The sequence below is a fragment of the Scomber scombrus genome, chromosome 3, assembly GCF_963691925.1.
Source record: "Scomber scombrus chromosome 3, fScoSco1.1, whole genome shotgun sequence".
Taxonomy (NCBI): domain Eukaryota; kingdom Metazoa; phylum Chordata; class Actinopteri; order Scombriformes; family Scombridae; genus Scomber; species Scomber scombrus.
The window spans coordinates 33,878,638-33,905,212 of NC_084972.1; the positions used below are offsets into that span (position 1 = coordinate 33,878,638).

The window sequence follows — 26,575 nt, forward strand, 5'->3', positions numbered from 1 at the left end:
CAAACGTGTTAGGCCTGTGGAAACACAGATAAGGCTGTTAGACTGATGTTAATCTATTCTATCATTATATGCCGATGACACGATAATGTTCCCCTGAAACCCACGGGTCAAAGATGCATGTTTTGTTTGACTAGGTGAGGGGAGTTTTAAGTCGATAAAGGTCTGAGTTAATGCTGATGAGGATGTTCTTGTTGTGTATGGTGAGAAAAGAGAGAAAAAGGTCCTCTTTGACAGTTTTAGATCTCCACACAACTGAAAATAATTTTAACAAAATTCAGCGATCCGCAGAGAGATCATTGGTTTTCTTTTTGTTATGGCCTTTCTACCTACATTTTATCTTCAAGTTGGATTTTAAATTATTTCTTTTGTTTTTTTTTTAAATTTCATCTGACTTGAGAGTTGAAATAGTTCAAGCTGTTGTTGGAACAGTCTCAGAGGTGGTGTCTGGCTTTGAGGAGCATATTCTGCCCCTACTCCTCTTTCTTTTTATTTTCACAGAGAAGGAGAGTCATGTGTTGTAGGTCCCAGGAGAAAGAGTCAAAGTTCAGTATCGCTCATAAGATCCCATTTCACTTGCAGCCAGAGACGTTGCGGGCGAGACTGAAAAATCTGCAGTTGATCTGCTCCTAGCCAATCAAATCTTCCCGGAGTCTTTGCAGACTTGCCCTTCCTGTTGTCAGCCATGTTTGTTTTAAGCGTCCTTGCCCGGAGAAGAACAGGAGAAAAGACTAAATCAGAATCCTTCCTGTTTTACACAAGACAGGCACAAATCTCACACTCACTCTGATCAAATGTCTACATCTACTCCTGCAGAGCATTTCCAGTGGGCTCCCTTCTTGTAGCAGTAGCTAGCACAATTAGCGTCTTTCAGCATTGATTTTAATTTTTCTCTGCTAGCATACTTGGCTATTAGCCAACATAAGCTACAATATGACGATTGCTCGACCCCCTTCACTCCACGATCTTTGACCTCTTCAAAAGCAAAGTTGCCTGTCATACCCACTCCTGAACGGGGTATTTGTAGTAGTGCTGCGTCATGGTGTTCTGCTGCACTCCTTTGTTTTTGAACTGAAAGATCGTGTACACCAGGACCAGGATGCACAGCGACAGGATGCAGGGGATCACCACGGCGATGGCATTGACCGTTGTCGGGACGTCATTGATGGTCACCATGATGTCCACGTCGTCGAGGGGAAGCTGGCGGTCACCGCGGTTTCCGTTGCCACCGGAGCGCTCCATGTCGGACTGGTCACAGCCCATCCAGTCACGTAAGATGGACTTTGGGTATCCGGGTTCCACCATCAGCTTCTGGTTGTCAAACTTCCAGTAATCCTTCCCCTTGTAGAAGAAGGTGTAGTCTGAGGGGGAAGATGACAGGGAGGATCACAGAGACATGGGGGATGGAGGAGGAAGGAAAGAAAAAGTGGGAAGGAGGTGAAAGAAAAGAGCAAAGAGGAATTAGTGTATTTGTTTTTTTAGAGTTATATAAATGTCTTCCACTTCACCCTCGAACCATAATGAGAAAATTATTCTTGACATGGTGTGTTTAAAAGGAGCTAAAACAATTAGAAAATCCATCAGAGCAGCTGCACTGTGACAGAAATGAATTGAAAACACTTTTACATGAAGTTGGAAGCTAAAAAACATCTTTCTAAAGCAAAAGTGCTCCATGATTAATATGAGAGGCGTCATGTGACCGTCGATATTAGAGGAGAGAAGATTACAGCTTACAGGTGATGTTACATGATGCAGGACAGAGAGCTGCAGAAACTGAGGAAACTTTTTACAATTACTGACATAAACATCTTCACAGTGGCATGACATGATGTTTCCACTAGGGGGCAGCTCTGTGTATTTATATACGCAGCAGGGACTGCTGGTGACTAGCAGCTAGATTAAGTATAAAACGCCATCGGGAAGAGAAAAGTACTCATGTTTCTGTAATTATATATGGTTCAAATAAAAAAAAATAAAAAAACAAACCCTGAAATGTGTACACAAACACGACTAAATCTATTTTTCATTAAAATATGTATTTTACAATTGAAATTGCAGGAGGGGTATGTTTTAAACTTCAAATCAGATTAATACATTATATAGAAAATTGATAAATACTACAAATGCTTTGGCCTGTCACACTAACCACTTTTGTTGGATGATATGTTGTCTTAGAAATAATTGCAAATATATATATATATATATATATATGTGTGAAGTGTGGCAATACTGAAGTCAAAAAAATGATCAAGTTCATGTCCATGTATCATATGATAAGCCCATATATAGACATGATGATGCTGATAATTAGGTTATTGTACGATAAGTTGAATTATTGTGATAGGCCTACAAATGCACTTAAATCTATCGTGTGTGCTACTTAAGAATGAATCTGTTTGCTGAGGTGAAATATATTGGATTAAAAGAAAGCCACAACAGGCAGAAATATGAAATAGCTCCACCTTTAAAGTGTAAAGAATAGAGGCTGAACACATTATGACTGCCATCCAGAAATCTCTAACTTGTTTTCTAAATTCCTCACAGAATCACACTCTCAGGAGACACGACAAATACTGTCCTCCACTACTTAAGAAAAGCCTTTTCTCTACAACTCAAAACATCCGTCTTCAGTGTCCTCAGCTGCCTCTCTCAGCTCTGGTGTCTCCCTGTGGCGCAGAATCTCATTAGAGGCAATAACATTTCTATTGTGACACCAAGCTTATAGGCAGCTACAGTATTTTGGTCCCAGCAGTGGTTGTTTTTTATTGAAGGGCAATATCATGTAATGCCTGTGAGACAAACTCTGTAGCTGGGAAACAAATGGGACTGCATGTGAGAAAGAGAGAGACACTAACACATAGTTTACAACCTAAAAACAATCAGTACAACCTGTTTTAAGCATGTTACGTTTTACCTTTTCTTTAATCTCTTTTATATGATATGTGTTTAGTAAAAATGATCTGTAACTTTCTTCAGGTTGTGAAAATGATGAATTATGAAAACTACAACAAAGATGGCAAATTCAGCTTTCTATTTTTATTCGCATCTTTGATAATTTGTCACATCTCGCTAAAAAGAAGGAATTATACACTAGATAAGCATGAGATGATGCAAATGTTGTAAATTTAGATTCGCACAATTTGCCCTGGTTTGAACACTTTATTTTCGTTGTCAGCGCAGAGAGCTTGTAAGGTTTTATTAAGAGCAAAGAAACTGAAGATGAGCAGATTAAACTGCTGCATATGTGTCTTAATGTCTGACAAAACTCCATTGCAAAGATTAAATGAAATTATAATATTTTAAGGAGAAAAGTTTTAGCTTTCATCTTAAAAGGCTGTCTTCTTTTGCCTCTAAAATAGAATATCCTCCTGATCCTTCGAGCATTTCAGGAGTTTCTGTAGAAAGTTTTAGTGTCCTCAGATGATGTAATTTTGAAAGTCTGTTTTATTTTTGGCATGAGAAAGGTCAAATGTAAGCTCTAAATATCACGAGATTTGCAACAATTAACCATCAATCCACACAAAATCAAGCAGCAGTTATTCTGATAATCAAATAATCATTTTAGTCATTAAAGGAAAATAACAAATATTTGCAGGTTGCAGCTTCTCAAAAATGAGGATTTGAAGCTTTTATGTGTCACACGTGACAGTAAATTGAACAACTTTAGATTTTAAACTCTTGATCGGACAAAATAAGACGTCTGAAGGCATCAAATGTGAATATTTTCTGCTTTCTTCAGTCCTTCATGACAGTAAACTGAATATGTTTGGGTTGTGGCCAAAACAAGTTGTCTTCAACAGTGATCAACATGTTTTCACCATTTTATAGACCAAACTAATTGATTAATGTATAAAATAATCAACCAATTCATAATGAAAATAATAAATAGTTACGGTGTTACACAAATTCACCAAATTATAGACTGCAATTTACAACAGAAAAGTTTTATCTTTCCTCAAACTGACAGCAGAGTGACTCACTGCAGCAGATGATGCTCACCTGTCACTGATTAAACAGACAATCTGCACTAACATCACAAACACATTACACCAGGGCTGAAGTCCTTCAACCCTGCAACCTTTTCACAGTGAGATTCATAACTCATAATGACAATAATCCTTAGTTGCAGGCTTAAATATCAGATGTCTGCAGCTTTAACACACACACACACACACACACACACACACACACACACACACACACTCACTCTAAAGTCCCTGCAGGACAGCTCCTTATCTAACACCAGGACACCACACCCGACCAACCATGTCACCGCCTCTGATCTCACACTCTCACTCACACACACACACACACACACACACACACACACACACACACACACACACACACACACACACACACACACACACACACACACACACACACACACACACACAGAGCTCTGAATCTGGTGTTGTCGACTCCCTCAGAGGCAGCCACAAGGTCATGAGTTCATGATCCAACAAGCAGAAGTGATGATGGGCAGTTTTTTCTTCTAGGGGACACTGTGTGTGTGTGTGTGTGTGTGTGTGTGTGTGTGTGTGTGTGTGTGTGTGTGTGTGTGTGTGTGTGTGTGTGTGTGTGTGCGCGTGTGTATGTGTATGTGTGTGTGCGTGTGTGTCTGGCACGTTTGCTTGAGGCACGTTATGTTGCTATAACATAAACACTGTGTTGAGAAAGTGTCTGTCTGGTCTGTCCTGCAGCTTCAGTGACTGACTGGTTAACTCACTGACTTCTTCTTGTGATTATTTAAAACAGTGGATGTTTTTCTCTTGAGCTCAATTTGTTGAAAGATAAAAATAAATAAAAATAAAAACAATTTCTGCATATGAAATGTAGGTGGATTTAATTTTATAGCAGAAAGTACGTTTGGAGTTTAGAAATCACCTCCAGTATCTGCAGCACAGTGGAGCATTTAGATATTTCCCTCAGGAGTTGGTAGAGAGTAAAAACAGCTAAAAGAGAGAATATTGGACTTATATTCAGCAGATTGACAGAAACACGACTCCTAATGAATGATAATGTTGATCAATAACTGCTGGATGTGGAGTTTTAATGAAGAATCGATAAAAATGATAAAAATCGATTATTAAAAGTGTTTGAAACGAATTTCATTATCGATTCGTTGTGTCGCGTGATTAATGCGCCACTCTCTATGTCGGTTTACTTCACCTGCAGACAGAACTGAGCGGAGCCGTTATCAGCAGAGGTGGAGAAAATGGTCCGACAAAAATCTTCTAATCTGTGGGAGCAGTGTATGCTACATAAAACTAGAAAGTGTGCAGCATGTTGCCATTGAAGTTAGCACAGAGCTAACTAGAAGTTATCTTCTTGGCCAGTGGAAGTCTCTGGTGTGCAGATAGAGCATGCTAAGTGTGCTTTCATCGGGCCAGCAGATTAAAAACTGTATACTATGAAATACAACTGTGATTGTCTTAATGAGCGTTGTGTTAACCTCTTTGACGAGGGCTGACTTTCATTTAAATGTAAAAGTTCTGCACTGTAGGTTTAACTGCAACCTGACCCGGGTCACCTCGCCTGTCTTACTTACTTTTCCCCCCTTTTTTTTAATGCTTTTCTATTCTTACCGTCCACTTTGCTGCTGTAACGCATTACATTTCCCCATTGTGGGGAAAAGATCTTATCTTACCTGCTATGGTTAACAAGATTGTTTTGTGAAGTTTGAGCTAATATAACCAGCTGATACAAATAAAGAAAGGTTGATGTGAGAAACATGCATTGAGAAATATACGTTCATTTTCCATAAGGGAAGCACAAGAAACTTTGTGCTAGATTTGGTAAACACAAAGGGAAGAACCACAGAACTGAACACAGGAGTTGTGATATCAAGACTCCAGCAGAAAAATGGTCAAATCAAAAATGTTCAACAATGAAATGCTGTTAATGTCCGACTATGTAGTTCTGGAGATCTGGAGTTTAAATTTATTATCATTTAATTCACCTCTGCTGGACCATTGACCAGGAAATGTGGTTATTTAGTAGACCTCTAAGACACTTAACTAACACCCTGTATACCACAGCTGAGTGGATATTGGCACTTTGAGTGATTGAAGTCAGATACTCACATCCCTCCCTGCTGATGAATGCCCCCTGCGGTGCGTCCGGTACTCCCTTCCACACAGTGATGGGTTTGGGATATCCCGGGTCGGCCGTGCGCTTCTCCTCGTTGTAGCGCCAGTACTGGTCCCCTTTGAAGAAGTAGGTTTTCCCGACCGGCTCCCAGCGCAGCGCCGTGTCGATGCCGTCTTTGGGGAGGCAGCTGCCCAGCTCCACAAGGCTGTGAGGGTAACCCGGCTCAGCCGTAACTTCCTTAAACACCCAGTACTTATCGCCTGGAAGATGTGAGAAGAAACGAGTCAGCACTGATGATACACATATTTATCATTAACTTCTGTTTTTTTTAAAGGTAAAACCTGCGAGAACTCTGCAGATATCACTCTGGTTATACTACAAAGAACTTTCATTTTGTGTTGATGTTAGCGCCCCCTGTGGACAAAGGCAGGACTGCTTCCAGGAATAAAGAATGCATTTCCCTCGAGCCGTAAAATGTTGGCTACCACGTTCATTTGTTTTGGAATCGAGTAAAAGAAACATGCAACTTATTTTTAATACTTTTTTCTTTTTTAAATATTGTTTCCAGGATGCACAGCGATGAGGTCATGTATCTATTTGTGGATATTAATAATTGATTTAAGATGAATAATTGTAATATGATTATGGTGAAACAAAGTGAATTTTAGTACTGTTCATACAGCTGGGTTACATGTCAGGCTGCTTTCATACCAAATCTGGAAATGCTGCACTTTCCTGCAGGTTTGAATTTATTTGTGCTTTTGAACGTAACAATCAGAAAATAACATTTTATTTCTCAGATTCACTCCTTTGTTCTCGCTACACCACCACTCGCTCTCCTCATTCACTCTCTAGCACACTTGATCACTGCTGCTCTCTCTCTCTTCTTTATTAAAATGAAGCTCATAACAAGTCTAACCTTACTTTAACGTCTTCCCCTCATCCTCATAACATCTTTCTTCTCCTTCATGCTACATGTAGTGTTCACTCTCCTTCGTCTGCGTGCCCTAAATCACATCGTCTGATTTCGTGGGGAATCTGACCTCATGGCACATTTAGAATAACTTTATAGAAACAGCCAATATTCTCACTGATGGTCTCTCTGCTTATGTAGGTCACACAGAGGCATCATGATGAGACTGTTTTATAACCAGTTAAAAGATCTTTGGAGTAACTTTGAAGTCTGAGCTGAATTGATTTCCTTACCTGTCTTGATTTTTCTCCCTTACTTTACTATTTATAAGTAATTATCTAATGTTAGAAATACCAGATTCACATTATTACCAAAATCTAATCAATTGTTCTTTGGCACAAAAACTGATCTGTCTGCTAAGTTTTGCAGAAATGTGATAACAGGTTCACAGGAGACAAAATAAAAGAGACAAAAACATGTCAAAACATAAAAATAACCTGTATAAATTAAGGTTAAATTCACTGAAACTAAATACTAAAACACAGTAGCTTCTACTACTGTTATTGTATTTAGATTAAATACATTATCTGCAGCTGTTTTTGGAAGAGAGATGCAAAAATAACAAAAAACACACAAGAGATAAAATACAGGTTGTTAAATCATAGCGATACTCCATAAAAACTCTTTATCAGCTTATTAAATTAGCCGGACTTGACGGCAACTCTTCTAAACAGCTTGTTCTTATCCTACAGGAACAATAAAGATTAAAACAAAGATTAAAAGAATCCTTATTTTATCCTTTTTCTGACATTGACAGCTTTCCTCCAGGCAGCTATAAGGAAGTTTGACTCAGCATTAATTTTTAAGATACACGGTGCTGGAAGATGCTGTGCGGCCTTTAGCAGAAGCTTTTATCATTATAATAACTCACAGAACCAGGAGTATGTATATTTAAACCCACTGTGTGTGTCTCCTGTGTCTGTGCACTGAAGAGTTACATACAGAAAATGCTATTTACTGTTGCATATTAAAGAACGGTGTGTAAGATTTAGGGGCATCTATTCGCAGAAATGGAATATAATATTCATAAGTATGTTTTCATTCGTGTATAATCAACGGAAAATAAGAATCATTGTATTTTCGTTTACTTTAGAATCAGTTTTTATATCTACACGAGGAGCAGGTCCTCTTCAACAGAGCCCACTGTGTTTCTACAATAGCCCAGAACGGACAAACCAAACACTTGTAAAGAGGGATTTTTGCGTTTTTTGCAAGTTTTGCAGCAACTGCACTAAGTCTCACACGCTGCACCTTCAAGGAAAATCATATTTTATTTCATAGCTTTGGGCACCACTTCTACTGGTAATCTGGATTTATTGTTACAGTCTCAAATATTAAAAAGGAAACAACAGATTCTGGGTGTTTGGGGTCAAAACACTTGCTTTGTTTAAACAAATCTGGTCCTTTGAAAATGTGTGAAAACCAAAAACAGTGAGCCTTAAAGGTCACTAGTAGAGCTCATGAGACTGTGGACATTTGTGTTGCAGTTTCAGAACCATCACACCTCTAATTGGTACCTGTATCTGTTCCTGCTGTGCATGCTGTCCATGAAAAGATCCATTTTTGTTGCAAAATGCATTTAGAGGTTCAACTGAAGGTAATACTCAGCTTCAGAAGTAAATCAAATCAACCGTGTATCCTCCAAAGTCAGCATCCTTTTACTGTAAAACTTTGCTTTTGTGCCTCTGACCGTTTTTATCTGCTGAGCTGCAGCAAAGAGAATTTCATACTAAAAAAAGACTAAACTCAGACTGCTCAAATCTCATATTAGCTTTTTGTGCATTAATGTATGCACAGAATTATGCGTGTTGATTTTAACCCCCATTATCTATTGATATCTATTGAATTACATCTATTAACAATTATATATCTATTGAAAGTGTTTTAAGAAGGGATCTCTCTCAGTTTGGACAGCAGCCAACAGTGCTTTCAGTGTAGATATGAGATTGTGAGTGTTGTTTTAAGAGAGAAAAATGGAGACGTATCCTTTGAAGATAGAAGATAAAAGTTAAATACGCTTTCATAGCACAAAAAAAGAGTGACGATTTAATTAATTTTGAATTAGTTAATCTAAAGTCTTCCACCACCTTCAACAAGCTCCCGAATAGTAAATCAAATACAAGATTTTTACCTCTGAACTAGAAACGCTAAAAGTATTACCTGCTACCAAAACAGCCTCAAACACACTGACAAACAAAAAATCCTTCCTCTCATTCTGTGTGTGTGTGTGTGTATGTGTCTCAGAGTGTGTGTGTGTGTGTCTCAGTGTGTGTGACGGCAGCTGAGAGCTCTGAGAGAGCAAAGCTATTAATATCTGCTCCTGGCTGGCCGCGATAGCAGGACACTCCTTCAGAAGATGTCGGTGTGTGTGTTTCCGTGTGTGTGTGTGTGTGTTTCCGTGTGTGTGTGTTAGGGAGAAAGTGAGAAAGAGTGAGTGAAAGAGAGAGAGAGCGCGCGATGGAAGCAGAAAGAGGTAGAGATGAGTGAGTCCACAGTCAGCAGGCAGGGGATGAGGGAGGTTTCATACATAGATTGAAATTCTATTACTTTAGGCCGGCTGCTCCCTGCTGCCTCGCTATTCTCTATTTCACACTTTATTAAATATATTTTCAGGAGGAGGAGGAGGGGGGAAGGCGGAGAGTCGGACAGAGTCTAATAACACCAGAGCAGATGGTAGACACAGATTTGAACACCCTCGTTGATTTTGAGTTTTTCCCGATGAAGATTGCGAGATAAAAAATCTGTTGATTTTGAAGCAGCCTTGCAAGATCATGCTTACACATACACACACACACACAAAAACTTAAAATCCCAAAAATGCAATGGGCCTCATGCATGAAGCACTCATACAAGCAGACTTGTTATTAAGAGGCATGTACAAGTCTAACTGCTAATGTTTATGCTCATTATTGATTTATTTGTCAATTATTTTCTCCATGAAGTGATTAGTTGTTTGGTCAGACAGTGGTGAAAAATGCCCCAAATGACGTACTGAAATGTCTTATTTTGTCTACAAGTCAAATATATTAAGTCTACTGTCATACAGGATTAGATAAATCAGAATTTGAGAAGCTGGAGTCAGAAAATGTTGACATTTTCTCTTTGGAAAAAAAGAGACTCCAAACACTTAATCAATTATCCAAATAGCCGACTACTAATGGACAACTAATTGATTTTAGTAAATGTGTGGCTTTCATCAGTTTTCTTGTACTTAGAATATTTTCTCAAAGGTAAAAAGGAAAATTACGAAGTCAGACAAGTCATCAGCAGATGTGGAGAAAAACACATTTGACCAAGAATTATAATGTCTTACTCTGAATTAATTTGGAGTTTAAATATTATTTATCTATTATTTATTGTGTAGATGTTTTTTTATTTTATTATACATTTATATGTTGTTATTTTTTCACTATAAATACCGGGAACTCTTTCATTTATTTACATGGCTGGAATGACATAAAAAAACCTTGAATCCTTGAAATATGACTTCAAAATTAAAAAATTAACTTAAACTATATTTAAAAAGTACTTTAAATACAACATAGTTGATCCTTCACACAGAGGAAAAACAAACACACCAATGCCCCACAGACTGTGGAAGGTCAGCTGGCTCATTAACCAATTTTAAATCTCTTTTAAAAACCTATTTTTATATTTATATATATCTCAGAGTGGACACTTTTGGTTTGCTTTTTAAAAGTATTTATTTTATTGTTTTTTGTTTCTTGCTTAATATTTGAATCTGTATGTATATGTAATGTATAAAGGCTATGCACAGCTGTAAAAGGAAAAATTAATTAATTGTATGAAAATGTGTATATTGTACCATTGTTGATAAAAAGTAAATACAAATGAATTACTATTATAACATTGTCTCCTCTAATATCTGTGACTGTCACATCATAAATAAATCATGTCGTTTTTTATCATCTAACTTCATGTCAAACATTCTCTTTTTATTTCTGTCACAGTGCAGCTGCTCTGATGGATTCATATTTTCTAAATGTTTCAGCTCCTCTAATGCGACTGCTGACACTGATAAATGTGTGATTATCTTCTGATTCTCTGAATGAAACTCGACCACAGATGGAGCAGAACAAGAAGCCTTATATGGACATTGTAGGGTGTTACTGATGCTGATGATGATGAAGGTGACATTCATCAGCCTGGAACCAAAGATTTACTAGTTTAGAGAGTTTATTGAATCTGACTTAAAGCAGTTTCATGAGACTTTTAGAGGAATGTGAAAACGTTGCTGCATGAGGCCCAGCGAGTTGCTTTTTAATGTGAAATTAAGTAATGTATGACTAATTAACCCCAACAAGCTCTGTGGCAGGTGACAGAAACATAGTAACGGAGACATTTTTCACAACATGGATCGTATAAGTTATTGAACCTGCAAATCAGTGAGCTAAAATAGACTCAAAGGAAACATCTAGATCCAGATAAAGTGAGAAAGATGTCAGTCACAATGCAAAAATCTGCCATTTTTCTCTTTGTTTGGGTTCTTAAGCATCATGTAGTGATGCCAAAAAGTGTGTGATCCCAGTTACTCACTCTTAGCACCTTCCTCCATCTGTTAGCACACTGTTGGCACAGTGATACTATTTAGTCAGGTTTTTTTTTAGCGATGCCAGTTTGACTTGCAAATATGACACAGTTTTAACCATGAGACTGAGGGCCTAGATCCAGGCAGAGCTGTGATGTACTGATGCAAATGTATGATGAGTGGTCTTTTTCTTCCTACCTTTGAAGAAGACAAATTTTCCATCAGATCTCTCGTACGCAGCGTCGATGCGAGGCGGGAGGCCTTTCCAGAACTGATCGATCTGCATGGGGTAACCCTCCTGCACCTTGTTGTTCCTCAGACGCCAAAACCATCGGTCCTGCAACACAACCGGTCACAAGTGAAAAGTTGAGTATCTCTGGCGACAGCAGAGTTGTGAGTTACAGGAGAGCCAAACTTAATGTGAGACCAGGTCGTCCTCCCAGTCGCTGGTCAGAGATGACAGAAGTGTGATAACATTAAATTAAAACACATCAGGCTTAGAGGGAAAATGTCACAGATGTCTGAAACATCACAAAGAGACTCAACTACATTTCATTTAAGGGGTTGCAATCCAAAAGGTGGATTCATCTTTAATATGTATTTAATAATCTTATCATATGTTTTTATGTTAATCTGAGACTATTGATTTACTTTCATTATTGTGTCATGCAGCAATAAATCAGGATGGGGTATTTTGTTGCAATATTCAACCTCACAACTAGATGCCACTAAATCCTATTCAAACAATAAAAAACACTATTTTGTCTTTTTTCTCCCATGCATTAGAATCAAAATTTGCCTAAACATTTCCATTCCTTCTTTTCTTCATCAGCGCTCCAAATATTCACCATATATTTTACTTCTCTTCATTGTTCACTAAGTTTGCAAAACTCACACAACCTGTCCTCCTCATGGATGTTTTTAACAACAACAATATCTTTATTCGGCAAATTATCTTTAAATATTTGCTCTAATAGCTTATAATAGACTTAGTTATTAGACACCGCCACTCTCAAACAGTGACCTTGCCATCACAGGAACATTTTGAGAAATAATTCAAACATTTCTGGAAGTTAGAGGTGCTCTGGATGGAGAGAAAATCTCAGCAACACTTTATTTCACAGGTCTCATAGTTTCCTATAGTTCCTAAAAATAACATGTAATTGTAAAGGTTCAAAGGACGAATTATAGAGAAAATGGACGGGACGGGAAAAACAAACAAAGTTAAGGAGTAAAGTGGTTAGAAATTATTAAAGGGGATATATTCTGCTCTATATTAATATGCTGTGTCTCTACTGGAATATCTTTGCATGATTTCCAGTTAAAAACTCCTTATTTATCTTCTACTGGTCCTTTATGCAGCCGCTCAGTTCAGCCTCTGTCTTAAACAGGCCGTTTTAGCTCCTGTCTCTTTATGCCCCCCCCCCTCCTGATGAGCACACTCTATTCTGATTGGTCGGCTTCAGGAAGCTTCTACATAAACTAACTATAGTAACAGGATTTCACTTCTTTTTCTCCTCCTTTACTCCAAATGTCAACTTCTCAAATCCATCTGTACATGTTGGAGCTGAATCACATCTGAAATATGACAGTGGAAACACCTTAGCAACCACCTTAGCAACCAACTTTACAGAATGGATGGTCGTTTATAGGCAGGTGCAATGAGCCGCTGTCAGTTCATCAGTAAGGTAGAAAAAACCCAAAACTTTGCCAATGAAGTGTGGAGCAGGTTGAAGCCCTGAGGTTTGACTTGCAGGCAGCATTTCAACACACGTTCAACTTTGTCCGTGTTTAACATCCAACATCAGAACAGGATATAAATATCAGAACAGTACTTCAGTAAATGTACTTAGTTACACCCCACCAATGGGGATAGGAATAATGGATGAGAGGAGAAAGAAGCAAAGAGACAAAGAGAAAAGAACCGAAGATGAAAATAAGAAAAAGTCAGTTTATGAAAGGTATGTGGAAGAAGTAAAGGAAGGCAGGAGGAAAGAGATGAAGCAAAAAGACAAAAAGAGATGAGAGAAGCAAAGAAGGAGGAGGAAGAAGAAGAGGAGAAGAAGGCAAGCATCAATCTTAGCTCATTATCATTTGGCTTCAGTGAATCTAGGACACCGCCAAACACAGTCCCTGCTGAATCACACACACACACACACACACACACACACACACACACACACACACACACACACACACACACACACACACACACACACTATCAGACAGGTGCAGACTCACACAGAGACACAAAGACACACTGACATTCAAAAATGCATGAGCTCTTTCTCTTTGTCTCTCACACACACACACACATAGATACATACACACAGACACACACATAGATACATACACACACACACACCATCTCAAATGATCAAACATCATCCACAGGCCACTAATGCTTTTCTGTCTGAACCCAAACAGAAAAAAAGAAAATCGATGCTTCACATCGAGCAAAACAAACCGTGAGTGTTTCTCACCGAGGAAACATCCCATAATGAGTGTCTCCTTTCAAACGCCCACTGGCTCTCAGTGCTCTTTAGGTCCTAATATGCCCCCCCGTACTGGAGTTAAAGGAAAACGAAATCAGCCTTGTTCTTTTTCCGATCGATGATAATGATGCATTTCTGAAGTCACACAAAAGCTCTTTGGTGAATTTCAGGGTCGTGAACTCCCTCAGAGCACAAATCCAACATCTTCATACAGTAAATGTTTGCTGCACCGTCGCTGCACTCTGAGGAGGCTGAAAATAAAAGATAAAACATATGACTCTTTTCTTTTTACATAGTGGAAATCATTTTAAGTTTAGTCCTGAAGATATTTCATGTATTCACAAAATCACTTAAAACAATTCTCTTTCTCTTCTCTACAATTAATGATCATTTTCATTATTGATTAATCTGCTGATTATTTTCTTGAATAATCAGTTAATCCTTTTAATTATAAAATGTCAGAAATTATTGAAAAAATGTGCAATAATTTTTCAGAGTCAAACATCTTTAAATGGTTCTCCGACCAACAGTCCAAAAAATATATATATTCAGTTTATAATCATCATCACCTCTCAGAAGCTGATATTTTTACTTAAAAAATGATTAAAATAATATTTCAATTATCAATATAGCTGCAGACTGATTAATTGTTGCAGCTCTAAATATGATTATAATAATAACAGTGAGTAACTGTAAATTAATGAGGTTATATTAACAGCTATAACTGACTTTTACCATATATGTAAATAAAACTTTAAACACATGATGCAAAAGAAAAAGGTAAATAACTCTGTCCCCAACCATAATGACAGTCTGTGTTTTTACAAAAGAATAGCGCCCACTCTCCAATCCCACCCCCCCTTTACATTATTATACTATTATATTATCAGTGGTATAAAATCATCTTCAAATGACAATAATATCGTTTATCGTGATTATTTCAGAGACAATATATCGTCCAGTAGAAGTAGTTATCGTGACAGGACTATCGATGATGTAGGGTGATATGTTAGAGAGCTCCTGTGTTAAACAGTCCAGACCATCAGAATTATGAACCTGAGCCAACTGACCCACAAGGACACCAATAAAATATTTTGTCTTACTACTCAGCTCTACACCAAAGTACACACCTGCACACTTCTGAGCAGGTAATGACCTAGTTTGAAAGAGCTGATTTACATAGAATGTGTATATATTCTCTATATGTACACCTGTTCTGCAGCAGCTTCTCGTTCAAACTATAGTCTGTGCTTTAACACTGAACCAGAGTTAGTGTCCACAGCATATCTGAGGGATAAGGGATAAAATGTGATCAGACTGAATGGATCAAATTCAGATAGTGACCCTAAAAAAAAGTTTACACACGTCTCTTTCACAATTTAAGTCTATGGGAAAAAGTCTTTTTGGGCCCAATCACAGCTGACATCAACACTTTATGTAATACTTGTGAAATCGTTTGTGCCAAAACATTGCCAGAATTCAGTGTTTCTACCCCAAATTTGACACATCGCAGGATGAAAAGGCCTCTGAAATATCATTTATTTCAACACAAGACACTAAATCTCTTCATTTCTAAGCTGTAATCCACCACACTTCTTTTAAAGTAAAAACTCTTTTAAATCAAAGCGTTTGGAGAATTACTCTGATCTCATGTTTGTCTCAAACTCCCCCAACCATGAAGTTAATTCAGATTGGAAACATGGAGGGTTTCTGCACCTGTTTTATATTTTCTATTTGGCTGAAGAACTTTCAGAATATAAAGTTGACAGGAGATGTGTTCACTGAACATTAACTGTAAATAAAAGCTCTAATAAATGTAAATGTTTGATTACATGCTTGCCAGCGCTCATTCTGTCTTAATGAGGAGTTAAAAGGTCTGTAAGAATGTGTTTATCAACATTATTGCAACAGAATAGAGACAAAGAGAAGCAACGAGGGAAAACAGTAAAATAATTGACTACATCTGTTTACCTCAGAGATACAAACAGAAACAGTCAGCTGCTTCTGCTCTTTTCCTCCGACTATCTTTACAGTAACATCAGTCTATAAGTCAGCTTCTGGCCATCGAGGCTGAAGAGAAAAAGATAATTACATTCTGCAATTAGGTTCAAACAGAGTCAAACCAATTACGGAGCTGATGAAATGTATTATTTGAGCTCTGCGTTCGGAGTGTAAGAAGTCATTAAGTATTTGACAGCAGCTCCGAATCTCAGCTCTTTGGATTATGACAGAGAATCTGGTTTTAACGAACCACACAGGAATACACGACATCTGGGAAAACACTGCCTCCTATTCTCTTTCTTTCCTTTTTTACTCTGATTAGCTGTAAGTATGAATAGTACAGTTTGTATTATTTTTGTTGCTGTCATGGAGGCCCTTAAATAATCCCTTTAAGAGATAATTCACATCTTCCACCTTTACCTGAATCACTCCATCCTCTCTATGACTTTTAACTGTGGGCTCTAAATTGTTCCATCATCTTTCCTCCGGGTGCTTTTAGTTTTTCACTTATTCTACATTTTCACTCATATGAACAGATGTTACAAGTGTTTTTTTATGACAGAATAATAACTGGATTAGGAATCAAGTTTCTACTTTGTTCTAATCAGTTATCAGTCATTGTGTGTGACAGCCCAGTCTCAATCTACTCAGAGGAGACAAAGGACTGATTTATTTAATATAACCAATATGTTGGTAAAAACCACACAAAGGGTCCAAAAAGAAGCACAAATAATCACAAATCACCCAAAGTAATTTAATAGATGATTCACATCATCCACGTTTACCTAAATCACTCCGTCATCAGCACATTTTAACTGTTTGCTCCAAACTGTGTCATCATCTTATGTCCTTTACAGGAACATCTGTGCATATTTTAAAGGATCGATATTGTCCAAGATAAAGCCAATGAAACATCAGTCCTTTGATTACTGTCGTCTACTTTAATCCACCTGCTCATGTTTCAGTCCTCACAGCAGCCTGCAGTTCCCACACAGCAGACAGCAAAGCTACTATAAGTCTTAAAAATCTCATTAAGGGAGCCATAACTTCCAAAAGCACACTTATTAGAGGGCCTGAACTAAGCGACTGAGACCATAATGACTTGTTGAAAACAATGATTGATTTAGTACTTTTACAGAGAAGTTGAGGCTTTTTCAACAGGACTCAGTTGGAGCAGCTGGCTGCCGTCTGTGACACTTAAAGGGACCTCAGCCTCCAGATGTGGTAGATGCTGCTCAGTAGTGAGACAACAGCAAACTCCTCAAATCATCATATTGAGTAAAAAGACAGAAAGACAGACAGATGGAAAAGAGAGACAGATGGGGGAAAAAACAAACAGATGGGAAACAGACTGAGACAGACAGGAAGAGAGGTGGATGAGACAATTTAGGCAGTTTGGCGGATAGATGAGAATCCACCAGAGACAGAGACGTATGAACAGGTGAGCAGATAGAGAAGTGAAAGAAAGAAAAAGAAAGAAAGAAAGAAAGAAAAAGATAAAGAAAGACAAGCTTATGACCTTTTGTAACATTTAGTTTAATGATCAGAAACGTCAAATTTCTCTTCCTCTTTTCAGTGTGTAACTCTCTCTCTCTTACACACACACACACACACGGTAGCTGGCGGCAGCATATTTTACATGAACACGTGTGCATCTCATCATGTAAAGGCCTTCTGTGTGTGTGTGTATGTGTGTTATGTCATGATAGTGGTAATAAAGCTGCATCAGTGTGTTACTAACGACACTGCAGGCATATGTCTAATGATCAGAGGCTGGATGGTACCATATGCCACTGGGCTGAATCTTTCATCTGAAGAGCCTCACAGTCCTATCAGAGCACACATTTTAAGCCCTGGCAGCTCCGGCGGGAATCGAACCTGTGAAAAAAAGCTGCCAGCGTTGGAGAGACCAGTTCGGCCGTACCTCGCTCACAGCCGCTCAGGCCCCCTCATCCTCTCCACTTAATGTTCAATTAAGCTTTATCTAAATCCCCCGGTGTCACCCTGTTTTATATAGCAACCCACGGCCGTATGACTCACCGTCTGTCGCAGCTAACACCCGTTAATTACACACAGAACGGAACAGGAGTCTCTCCTCGAAACACGATTATCTGCCGTCCAACTTTAGCAGGAAAATGCAGCCTGGATTCTTTTACAATGTAAGATTTTAACTTATTTGATTTTCCTGTTGGATGGACTGACCCCTAAACCAACCTCATCTGCTTCTCCTTCAGTGTTTTTCCAGCTTTTCATGCATTTTCTGCAATTACCGACAAATGAGCATATCAAGAGCATTAAACTGTTATTACCAGAGACTCTGAGTACTGATGCTGTTACTTCTGTCCATGTCATGGGTCAGTGACAAATAAGGGTTGGCAATGAGGCTCTTAATGATCAGGCTCCATCATATCTTCAAGAGCTTATAGTACCTTATGTACCTACCAGAACACTGCGCTCCCAGCATGCAGGCCTACTGCTGGTTCCTAGTATCTCTAAAAGTAGAATGGGAGGCAGAGCCTTCAGTCCGGAGGGCAGACACTCTCTCTACTTTTAAGATTAGGCTTAAAACTTTCCTTTTTGATAAAGCTTATAATTAGGGCCGGCCAGGCTTGTCCTGGACCAGCTCCTAGTTTATGCTGCTATAGCCTAAGACTGCCGGGGGACTCCCATTCCCATGATGCACTGAGCTCCTCTCTCCTCCTCTCTCTCTATCCATCCATCTATATCCATTAACATTCATGTACTATTAATGCATTCAATAACCTAAACTTCTTCCCCGGAGTTGTCTGTGCTTTCTCGTCTCACAGGTAATCTGGGCCTGTAGACGTCAGGATGACAGATTCCAGTCCCGGACCTTCTAGCTTCAATGTTGATTTTTTAATGTGCTTCTCTCTCCTATCCTTCCTCTCTCTCCTTCCTCTCCTTCCTCTCTCTCTTCTATCCTTCCTCTCTCTCCTCTCTACCCCAACCGGTCGAGGCAGATGTTCTCCCACTTTGAGTCTGGTTCTGAGGTTTCTTCCTGTTAAAAGGGAGTTTTTTCTTGCCACTGTCGCCAAGTGCTGCTCATGTGGGAATGTTGGGTCTCTTTAAAATCAAACCTGAAGAGTTCGGTTTAGAACCTGCTCTATGTGTAAAGTGCCTTGAGATGACTTTGTTGTGATTTGGCGCTATACAAATAAAGATTGATTGATTGATTGATTGAAGATGAGCAATTCAAAAATATATTAAAGATAAAGCAGCATCAGGTTTGTTAAAATGTACATTTAGTATTTTTGTTGGTTTTATATCATTTGAAATGACATTTGCACCATTTTTTACTTTATTTTCTTGTTGGAAGCACTGACCCATAAACCAACCTCATCTGCTTCTCCTTCAGTGTTTTTCCAGCTTTTTTCCTGCAATTACCGGCAAATGAGCATATCAACAGCATTAAACTGTTATTACCAGAGACTCTGAGTACTGATGCTGCTATTTCTGTCCACGTTGATACAGTTGAGTGCTGGAGCATCTGCTGCAGAAAAGTATCACGGCTAAAATTAAATTCATTGACAGTAAATATCTTGGCGTGTTGATTTTTCTCCTCCCAGATGACATTCATTTCTCTGAACTGTGCACAGAAGTCATAAAAGTGTTACCAAAACAGTAAAGAAATACCTAAAAATGTTATTAACTACTAAATATGGTAAATAAATAAATCATAATCCAGTTCATTCCTCAGTACAATTAATTAATAAGAGCTACACTGGTCACAACCATATTTAAAAAGATATCATTTGATTAATCGTTATAGAGATAGATGTAACAGTTAATGGTGATAACGATTTTAGGTGATATTGCCCAGACTTAATGTGACATAAACAAGAAATGCACAGACATAAAGGCTGCTGAAATGAATGCTCTGCATACTGAAAGTGATATCAGTCCATTTTCAAAATAAAACTCCAACGTCTGATGGTTTTTCAGCAATAAAGATGAATAAAACAGACAAATAAAGAAACATAATGGGGCCATTAAGTTCTCCTGCTATTGCGGTAATTACGGTAGCCTAAAGACACTTGTAAGGATTTGATTGGGTGACTTATTATTAGATTACATTTTTGGTGATATTGATTTTAGGTGACATTGCCGAGCCTTAATGTGACATAAATAAGAAATGCACAGACATAAAGGCTGCTGAAATGAATGCTCTGCATACTGAAGGTGTTCCAGTAGCAACCAGCAGCCTGGATCTGGTCAATTTTCAAAATAAAACACCAACTCCTGATAATTTTTCAGCATAAGGACAAATACAAAAACCATTTAACTACGTAGCTCAACTAGAAGTCAACTAAATTTAGTTGTGCGGCTATTGCAGTAATTACTGTAGCCTTAAGGCACTCGTCGGATTTTTGGACATTACTGACAGAGACAGAACATTCTGAATCAACCTCTGACCAAGAGAAATTATTGGCTGGTCATTTGTTAATTTATTTATTCATCCATCTTAATGATGCTTTAATTTGTTTTGTAAAACATGTCGTCATAGCACTCATTGTCAAAAGGTTACCCTTCATTTATTTTTTGTCTCGTTTTCGGGGTGAAAGGGGTCATTGGCAAATATTTTTTGTCATTGTTTTCATTGATTAAATACTGAACCAAGAGCTGCACCTGAGAGTCCTGCTTCACCTTCAAAAAATGACACAGCTCTATTGTTTCCAGTTGTTTTGAATCAGTGCTCAGGGGTTCATTGAGCCACAAATTCAATAATCCAGTTGTATTAATTACTCTGAAACATAATCTAACTTTTCTTAACTGATATTCATGCTGCATATTTTTTATTTTCCTCAAATGTAAAACTTATGCTATCCTTTAGTTGTGAACAGTGAAAATGTTTTTTTCTTATCTCGGTCAAATCGTGTCTTACCAAAGAGAAGAGCAAAAACAAGAAAACATCAGTGAATCCCAGAAATCAGTGAGTACTAACAAAATAAGAACAAATCGTAGACGAATGAAAATAAGATGGAGTGTGTTCATATATGGCTTCTTGCATGAGGTCCAATGTCTCATAATCTATCAGTAATCAATCGGTACAGATGGATGACTTTCAAGACTGTGTGTCTCCGCTTACCTTGAAGACGAACATCTCTCGTCTGAAGAAGGCCACGGTGTTAAAGTTGCCGTCACAGATGTTGGGTTTGCCGTTTCCGGGCAGCGCGGGCCGGTCACCGGGCGGACGCGCCGGTCGAGAATGACGGTCATGCTTGCGTTCAGAGGTGGAGTGCGTCCGCCGAGAAGGTAAGGTGGGTAACGGCCTGGTGGGCTCCAGCATGGCTGTGGGGATTCCTGGTGGAAAAACACATGAATCATTCCACTGTGGGGATTTATTTCTCTTTGTTTTTCTGGTTATATGAGGCGATTCAGTTTGGTTGGGAACACAAAGATCCACAACAACATGAGTCACACTGTTATTGACTGATTTTAGTTGTGTAAACACGACTTTTTATGTAACATCTTCAGAGACGCCACACGAACAGATCGACAACATGAGTAATTTTTCTGTGATTCATTTTCAGGTGCAATCATTTCTTGCTGAGTACAGAGCACAGTGCTGAAGCTAGACAGATAAAAAGGGGAAGCGCAGCCAGAGTTTGTGTTTCCATTGTATGACGCACCAATAATTTTCTTCTGAAGCCACAAACAACAGGCTTTAATTGTAAATGATTTATATATAAAAGACAATTACAGCCCATTCCTGCAGCCTATATTACAAGAAGAACAATAAATCTATCCTCACAAAGCTTGCTGCTATTTTTGTTGGATGAATAGAAACCTGCACACCAGCATTTTGAAATAAAGCCCTTCACTGAGAGTGGATGGTTGGTATTTTCAGGTGCCTGAGAGACAGAGCAGCGAGGCAAAAAGGATGAACTCACAGCAGATAAAATAACAGGCTTTGTTATCCACACTGAACACAAGCACAGTGGAAAAATACTGTTGACCGCACTGTTTCGGAAGTTTTCCCTTCCGACGTTGACTCAAAATGTCACCCGTGTGTCATGACCTTTAAAGTTAAGATCCTTCTTTTATTCTGAAGGAAAAAGATAACCTTCCTGCTATGAACCTCACAGAAAACTAAACCAATATAACTGCAGAAAAAAGCTGTCAGATGAATAAATGCAACAGATTCTGCACAGTTATCAATACAAATGAAATGATTAATGTTCTTGGAAAGACTTTCATTTTCTTGCCTCTGACAATAAATGTTACACTACATTACAACAGAAGCTGTCATGATTATTTCAGAGGAGAAAGAAAGCGTGTCAGGAAATGTGTCGGCTGCTGACAGGCCGTCGCTCTTCTTTGTTCTGTTTTAGTAAAAAAAACAAAAACACAGTTTACTGAAATCGTATCTTCTCTGAGATGGAACAAAGTGTCCCTGGTGTCGACACGAAACAACAGACCATAGTTTTTAAAAATGTTTCTCTTTCCAGGGAAAGGTTATCCAGCACTGTTTATTATCAATTATCAGCCTCACACAGATTACGATTAATATATATTCACCTAGTCGATGTTCTGCTGCTGGACACTGGATAACAGTTCTTCATAATTCAGACGCACTCTGGGCTTTATGATTAATAATTAATATTCAAGGTGTGTTCTTGCTTTTGCTTTCAGGGCTCAAGTGAAGTCAAGCGTTCAGGCCGTCAAGTTTCACAGCAGGCGAAGCCAAAATTTAAAGTAATAATCCTTAAAGGTGATGTATCATGCACATTTCCAGCTTTACTTATATTCTTTATTTATATTCTATTATTTATCTTCTACTGGTCCTTTATGCAGCTCCTCAGTTCAGCCTCTGTCTGAAACAGGCCGTTTTAGCTCCTGTCTCTTTAAGGGTCCCCCCCAATGTACGACCCAAAATAACTTTAACAACCATTGATACGGAGCGATGGCCATTTGTGGGCATGTGCAACCAAACTGACGGCAGTTTAAAGCTGCAGTTGGTAAGTCTTACAAAAGTAACTTTTTGTCATATTTGCTAAGACTGTCACTATGTAAAGACAGCATTACATGAAACTAGTAATCTGTAAAAAAAAAAAAAAAAAAAAAAAACAGGCTCATTTAGCCCCATCTACTGCTCCTACTGCAAATTGGCAAATTGCTAGAATCCAACGCGACCGGACAAAAAGAACCAATCAGAGCCAGGATGGTGTCTGACAGCTGTCAATCACTGCTCACGCACACAGCCCCCTCCCCCTTCCTCCTCAGCTCGGGAGAGCGGCTTCAGGAGCGTAGAGAAAGTAATGGCGCAGCAACAACCATCAGCGAGGACAAAACTACGATACCTCCGTTACCAACAACAGCATACACGGTCGCATGCCGTCGCGCGCACATCAGCTTCTTCTGGGGGAGGGACTTTGGAGGCAGAGCAGGAGTGCAGCGGAGAGGGAGGGGGAGGGATCTGAAAGTTGTACTTTTTCAAATTTGATGCTAAGTCCTCTCTCTCCTCAAAGTTACCAACTGCAGCTTTAATGAGGAACTAGAAGTAACGAAAAGTCTGAGCAGGCTGGATTTTGACTTGAGAATTTTTATATACGTCTTCAAAAAGTTGGCAGATTGTAAACATGAGGTGTAAAAACCATCTCATGCATGGAAACATAAGCAGTGCCCTTCTAGTATCAGTATAATTATGACTACTTAAAAAGAATATTACTCTGATGAAGGTTTCCTGAATAATAGTTATCTTCAAAATGGTGGAAATATGTTCTTGGATACTGTTTGAATCCTTACCGTAGATTTTCTGTATGCCCTGCAGGTCGTCCAGAGGCAGTTTGAAGTTATGTGTGTCCATGTACTGGTAGAAAGGAGCCATGATAGCGCTGGGATCGTTGGAGTGCTCCAAACCCAACGCGTGACCCAACTCATGGACCGCCACCAGGAACAAATCATTACCTGGAGAGAGAGAGCGAGAAAAAACAAACTGATGAGGAGGATCAAGGAGGAGGAGGAGGAGAGGGAAAGAGAAGGGCTTTTTAAGATTATTTCACAGCAGAAATCAGGTTATTAAACAGAAAACAAGAGACACTTTGTTCTTTTTTTTGTTCAGCTTAAGAAAAGAAAAAAAACATACATTAGGCTACCAAAAAACCCTTCAACATGTCCCTCTTGTCTGAGCCGGAACAAAGCCTCCCCGATGTAAACACAATGGAAAAGACCAAAGACACAGCGTCAAATGCACTGCAAAAATGAGCTATAGTTAGTCTGTGATGCTGTTGAGTCATCGGCGGTGAAACAAGAGTCTCATATCAAAGAAGAATTTGTGTTAAACGAGAGAGAGAGAGAGAGAGAGAGAGAGAGAGAGAGAGAGAGAGAGAGAGAGAGAGAGAGAGAGAGAGAGAGAGAGAGAGAGAGAGGGAGAGAGAGAGAGAGAGAGAGAACCATCTCATAGACCTGAAGCTTTGTGTGTCCAGCTCTTCAAATGCTGAGGCTTGATTACTACTTAAGCCAAGGGCAAACTGTTTGCTGCCACGTTCTGTAAAATTTGTAATTTACATGAAATGAGATTTTAAAATGATAATCTGTAAATGTATAAATAATGTTTTGAATGTTACAGCTGAAGAAAAAACGATTTCAAATTAAATACCCGTGTTTTCATATTCCATGCTCGGTGCAAACTTTAGAAAAATGTTATGAATTTCATTTTGCTGTGACAGATGTATCTTAATGAAGCTAAAATGTTTGCTAAAATATGTCCTCCGAATAAGACCTTTCTGTTCTGATTGGTCAGCTTCAGGAAGCTTCAACGTAAACTAACTATAGTAGTGGGATTTCACTTATTTTTCTCCTTCTTTACTCCAAATGTCAACTTCTCAAATCCATCCATACATGTTACAGCTGAATCACATCTGAAATATGAAAGGGATGGCCCCGGGGCACCTGGGTAGCTGAGTGGTTAGGGCGCATGCCATATAAAGGCAGCCTGGTTCGATTCCAGCAAGGGACCTTTGCTGCAGGTCATTCCCCTCTCTCTCTCTCCGTTTCCTATCAGCCTCTCTACCATCCACTGATTAAATAAAGGCACAAAAGCCATAAAATTAAATTTAAAAAAAAGAAAAGCACTGACCATAAGCCCCTGAGAACGGTGCAAAGTTGTGAAGTCAGTTTGACATAGTGGCCAAACTGTATAATTGGGCCTATCACATGATGCTCAGTGATCCAAGAAGCATTTTTCTCCACACACAATTGTAAAAGGAGCATCTATAAAGTGGTGAATAAATGTTTCTGATTGAAAAAACTTGCGTTATTATCAGACATTGATCCATTCAGTCCGGTAACATTTGGAAAATCTATAAGAGCCCCACAGTTAAATTATTTTATCCACATTCAAAGTGAGCGGAGGGACAAACAGAACTGGCTCGGTCACCTCTGAGCATGCTCTATGGACCCAATGATCAGGAAGCATGACCAACATCCAGGTAACTTTCATGCTTCAAACACCACTGAGCAACGTTCTGAGCAACGTTCATAGGAATGACTGGGGGGCATCTTTATGACCTGTATCCAGTTTTTATACCAATAGGTGACGACACACCTTGCTATGTCCATCTTTATATAAAGGTTACGGTTTGTATCAAAGTGGTGGAATGACCAAGAGTAGATAAAAAGAACTGGATATTGCTGCACCAGAAAAATTGATATTGGTTTAACACTGATTTATTAATCTGTTTATTTTGCTCTGTACTTGTGCCTCTCAGATTTAGCTCTTCTCTTTTCACACACCTTCACATACAGACACTCTTCTGTATGCTGCCGTTCCTGTCATCCCTCTCCTCCTCTGCCTCCTTTTTTATTATCTCTCTCTGTCACTGCTGCTCTCCTCCTCCTCCCTCCCAGCCTTTATCTCTCCTCTCCCTGCGCATCCCTTTCTTCCATGTCGCAGGAAAAGATAAAGATGATTTTACAGCACAAGACGTACACTTCATGTACAACGTCTTGAGGGAATTCCCAGCAGGCTCTCTCTCTCTGTCTGCCTCTCCCCTTGTGGTTGGTCTATAGTCTGACTTGGCTCCCCTCGGCGACGATAACGGCTTCTTCTATCATGTTCTCCCCTGCAGTTGTCTGCGCACCAGTGATAAAGATGGTGTTTGATATAGCTGCGATGAAAACTGTCTCTCAAGTAATCCCAGTTTGACATGTCCACAGAGTCTGCTAGGTTCCACTCGGGTGGTAGTCCCGCTGAAACGTTCATTTTTAGCACAAATCTGTATAAGTGGCAACTGAAATTAACTTTCTGGCTTATCTGCTAAGTACTGGTGTAAAAGTCAAGAAGAAAAAAATGGTTGGTCTATCATTTTAATAGATATGATGGTGAATGTATGACCACTGCTTTGACCCTGTAATTGTGTGTGTCCTGAGGAACACTCTCATTCATTACATTAAAGGGTCTGGTGGTTCTTCAGATTCCTGGCTCCAAATAAGGCAGGACGTAGT

The 26,575-nt window shown here is 38.9% G+C and overlaps 1 protein-coding gene across 1 annotated transcript in view; it reads right to left on the bottom strand.

The window, feature by feature from the left end:
• Positions 1 to 356: 356 nt before the first annotated feature.
• mmp24 (matrix metallopeptidase 24) overlaps positions 357 to 26,575 on the bottom strand; it is a 51,430-nt gene continuing 25,211 nt past the window's right edge. Inside the window, exons 5-9 of the mRNA XM_062416348.1 lie at positions 23,876 to 24,037; positions 21,216 to 21,430; positions 11,811 to 11,949; positions 6,084 to 6,350; positions 357 to 1,358 (exon numbers count right to left, since the gene is read on the bottom strand). Coding sequence (XP_062272332.1) covers positions 994 to 1,358; positions 6,084 to 6,350; positions 11,811 to 11,949; positions 21,216 to 21,430; positions 23,876 to 24,037 — 1,148 coding nt within the window. The 3' untranslated portion in view covers positions 357 to 993. The remainder of the gene's footprint in view (positions 1,359 to 6,083; positions 6,351 to 11,810; positions 11,950 to 21,215; positions 21,431 to 23,875; positions 24,038 to 26,575) is intronic.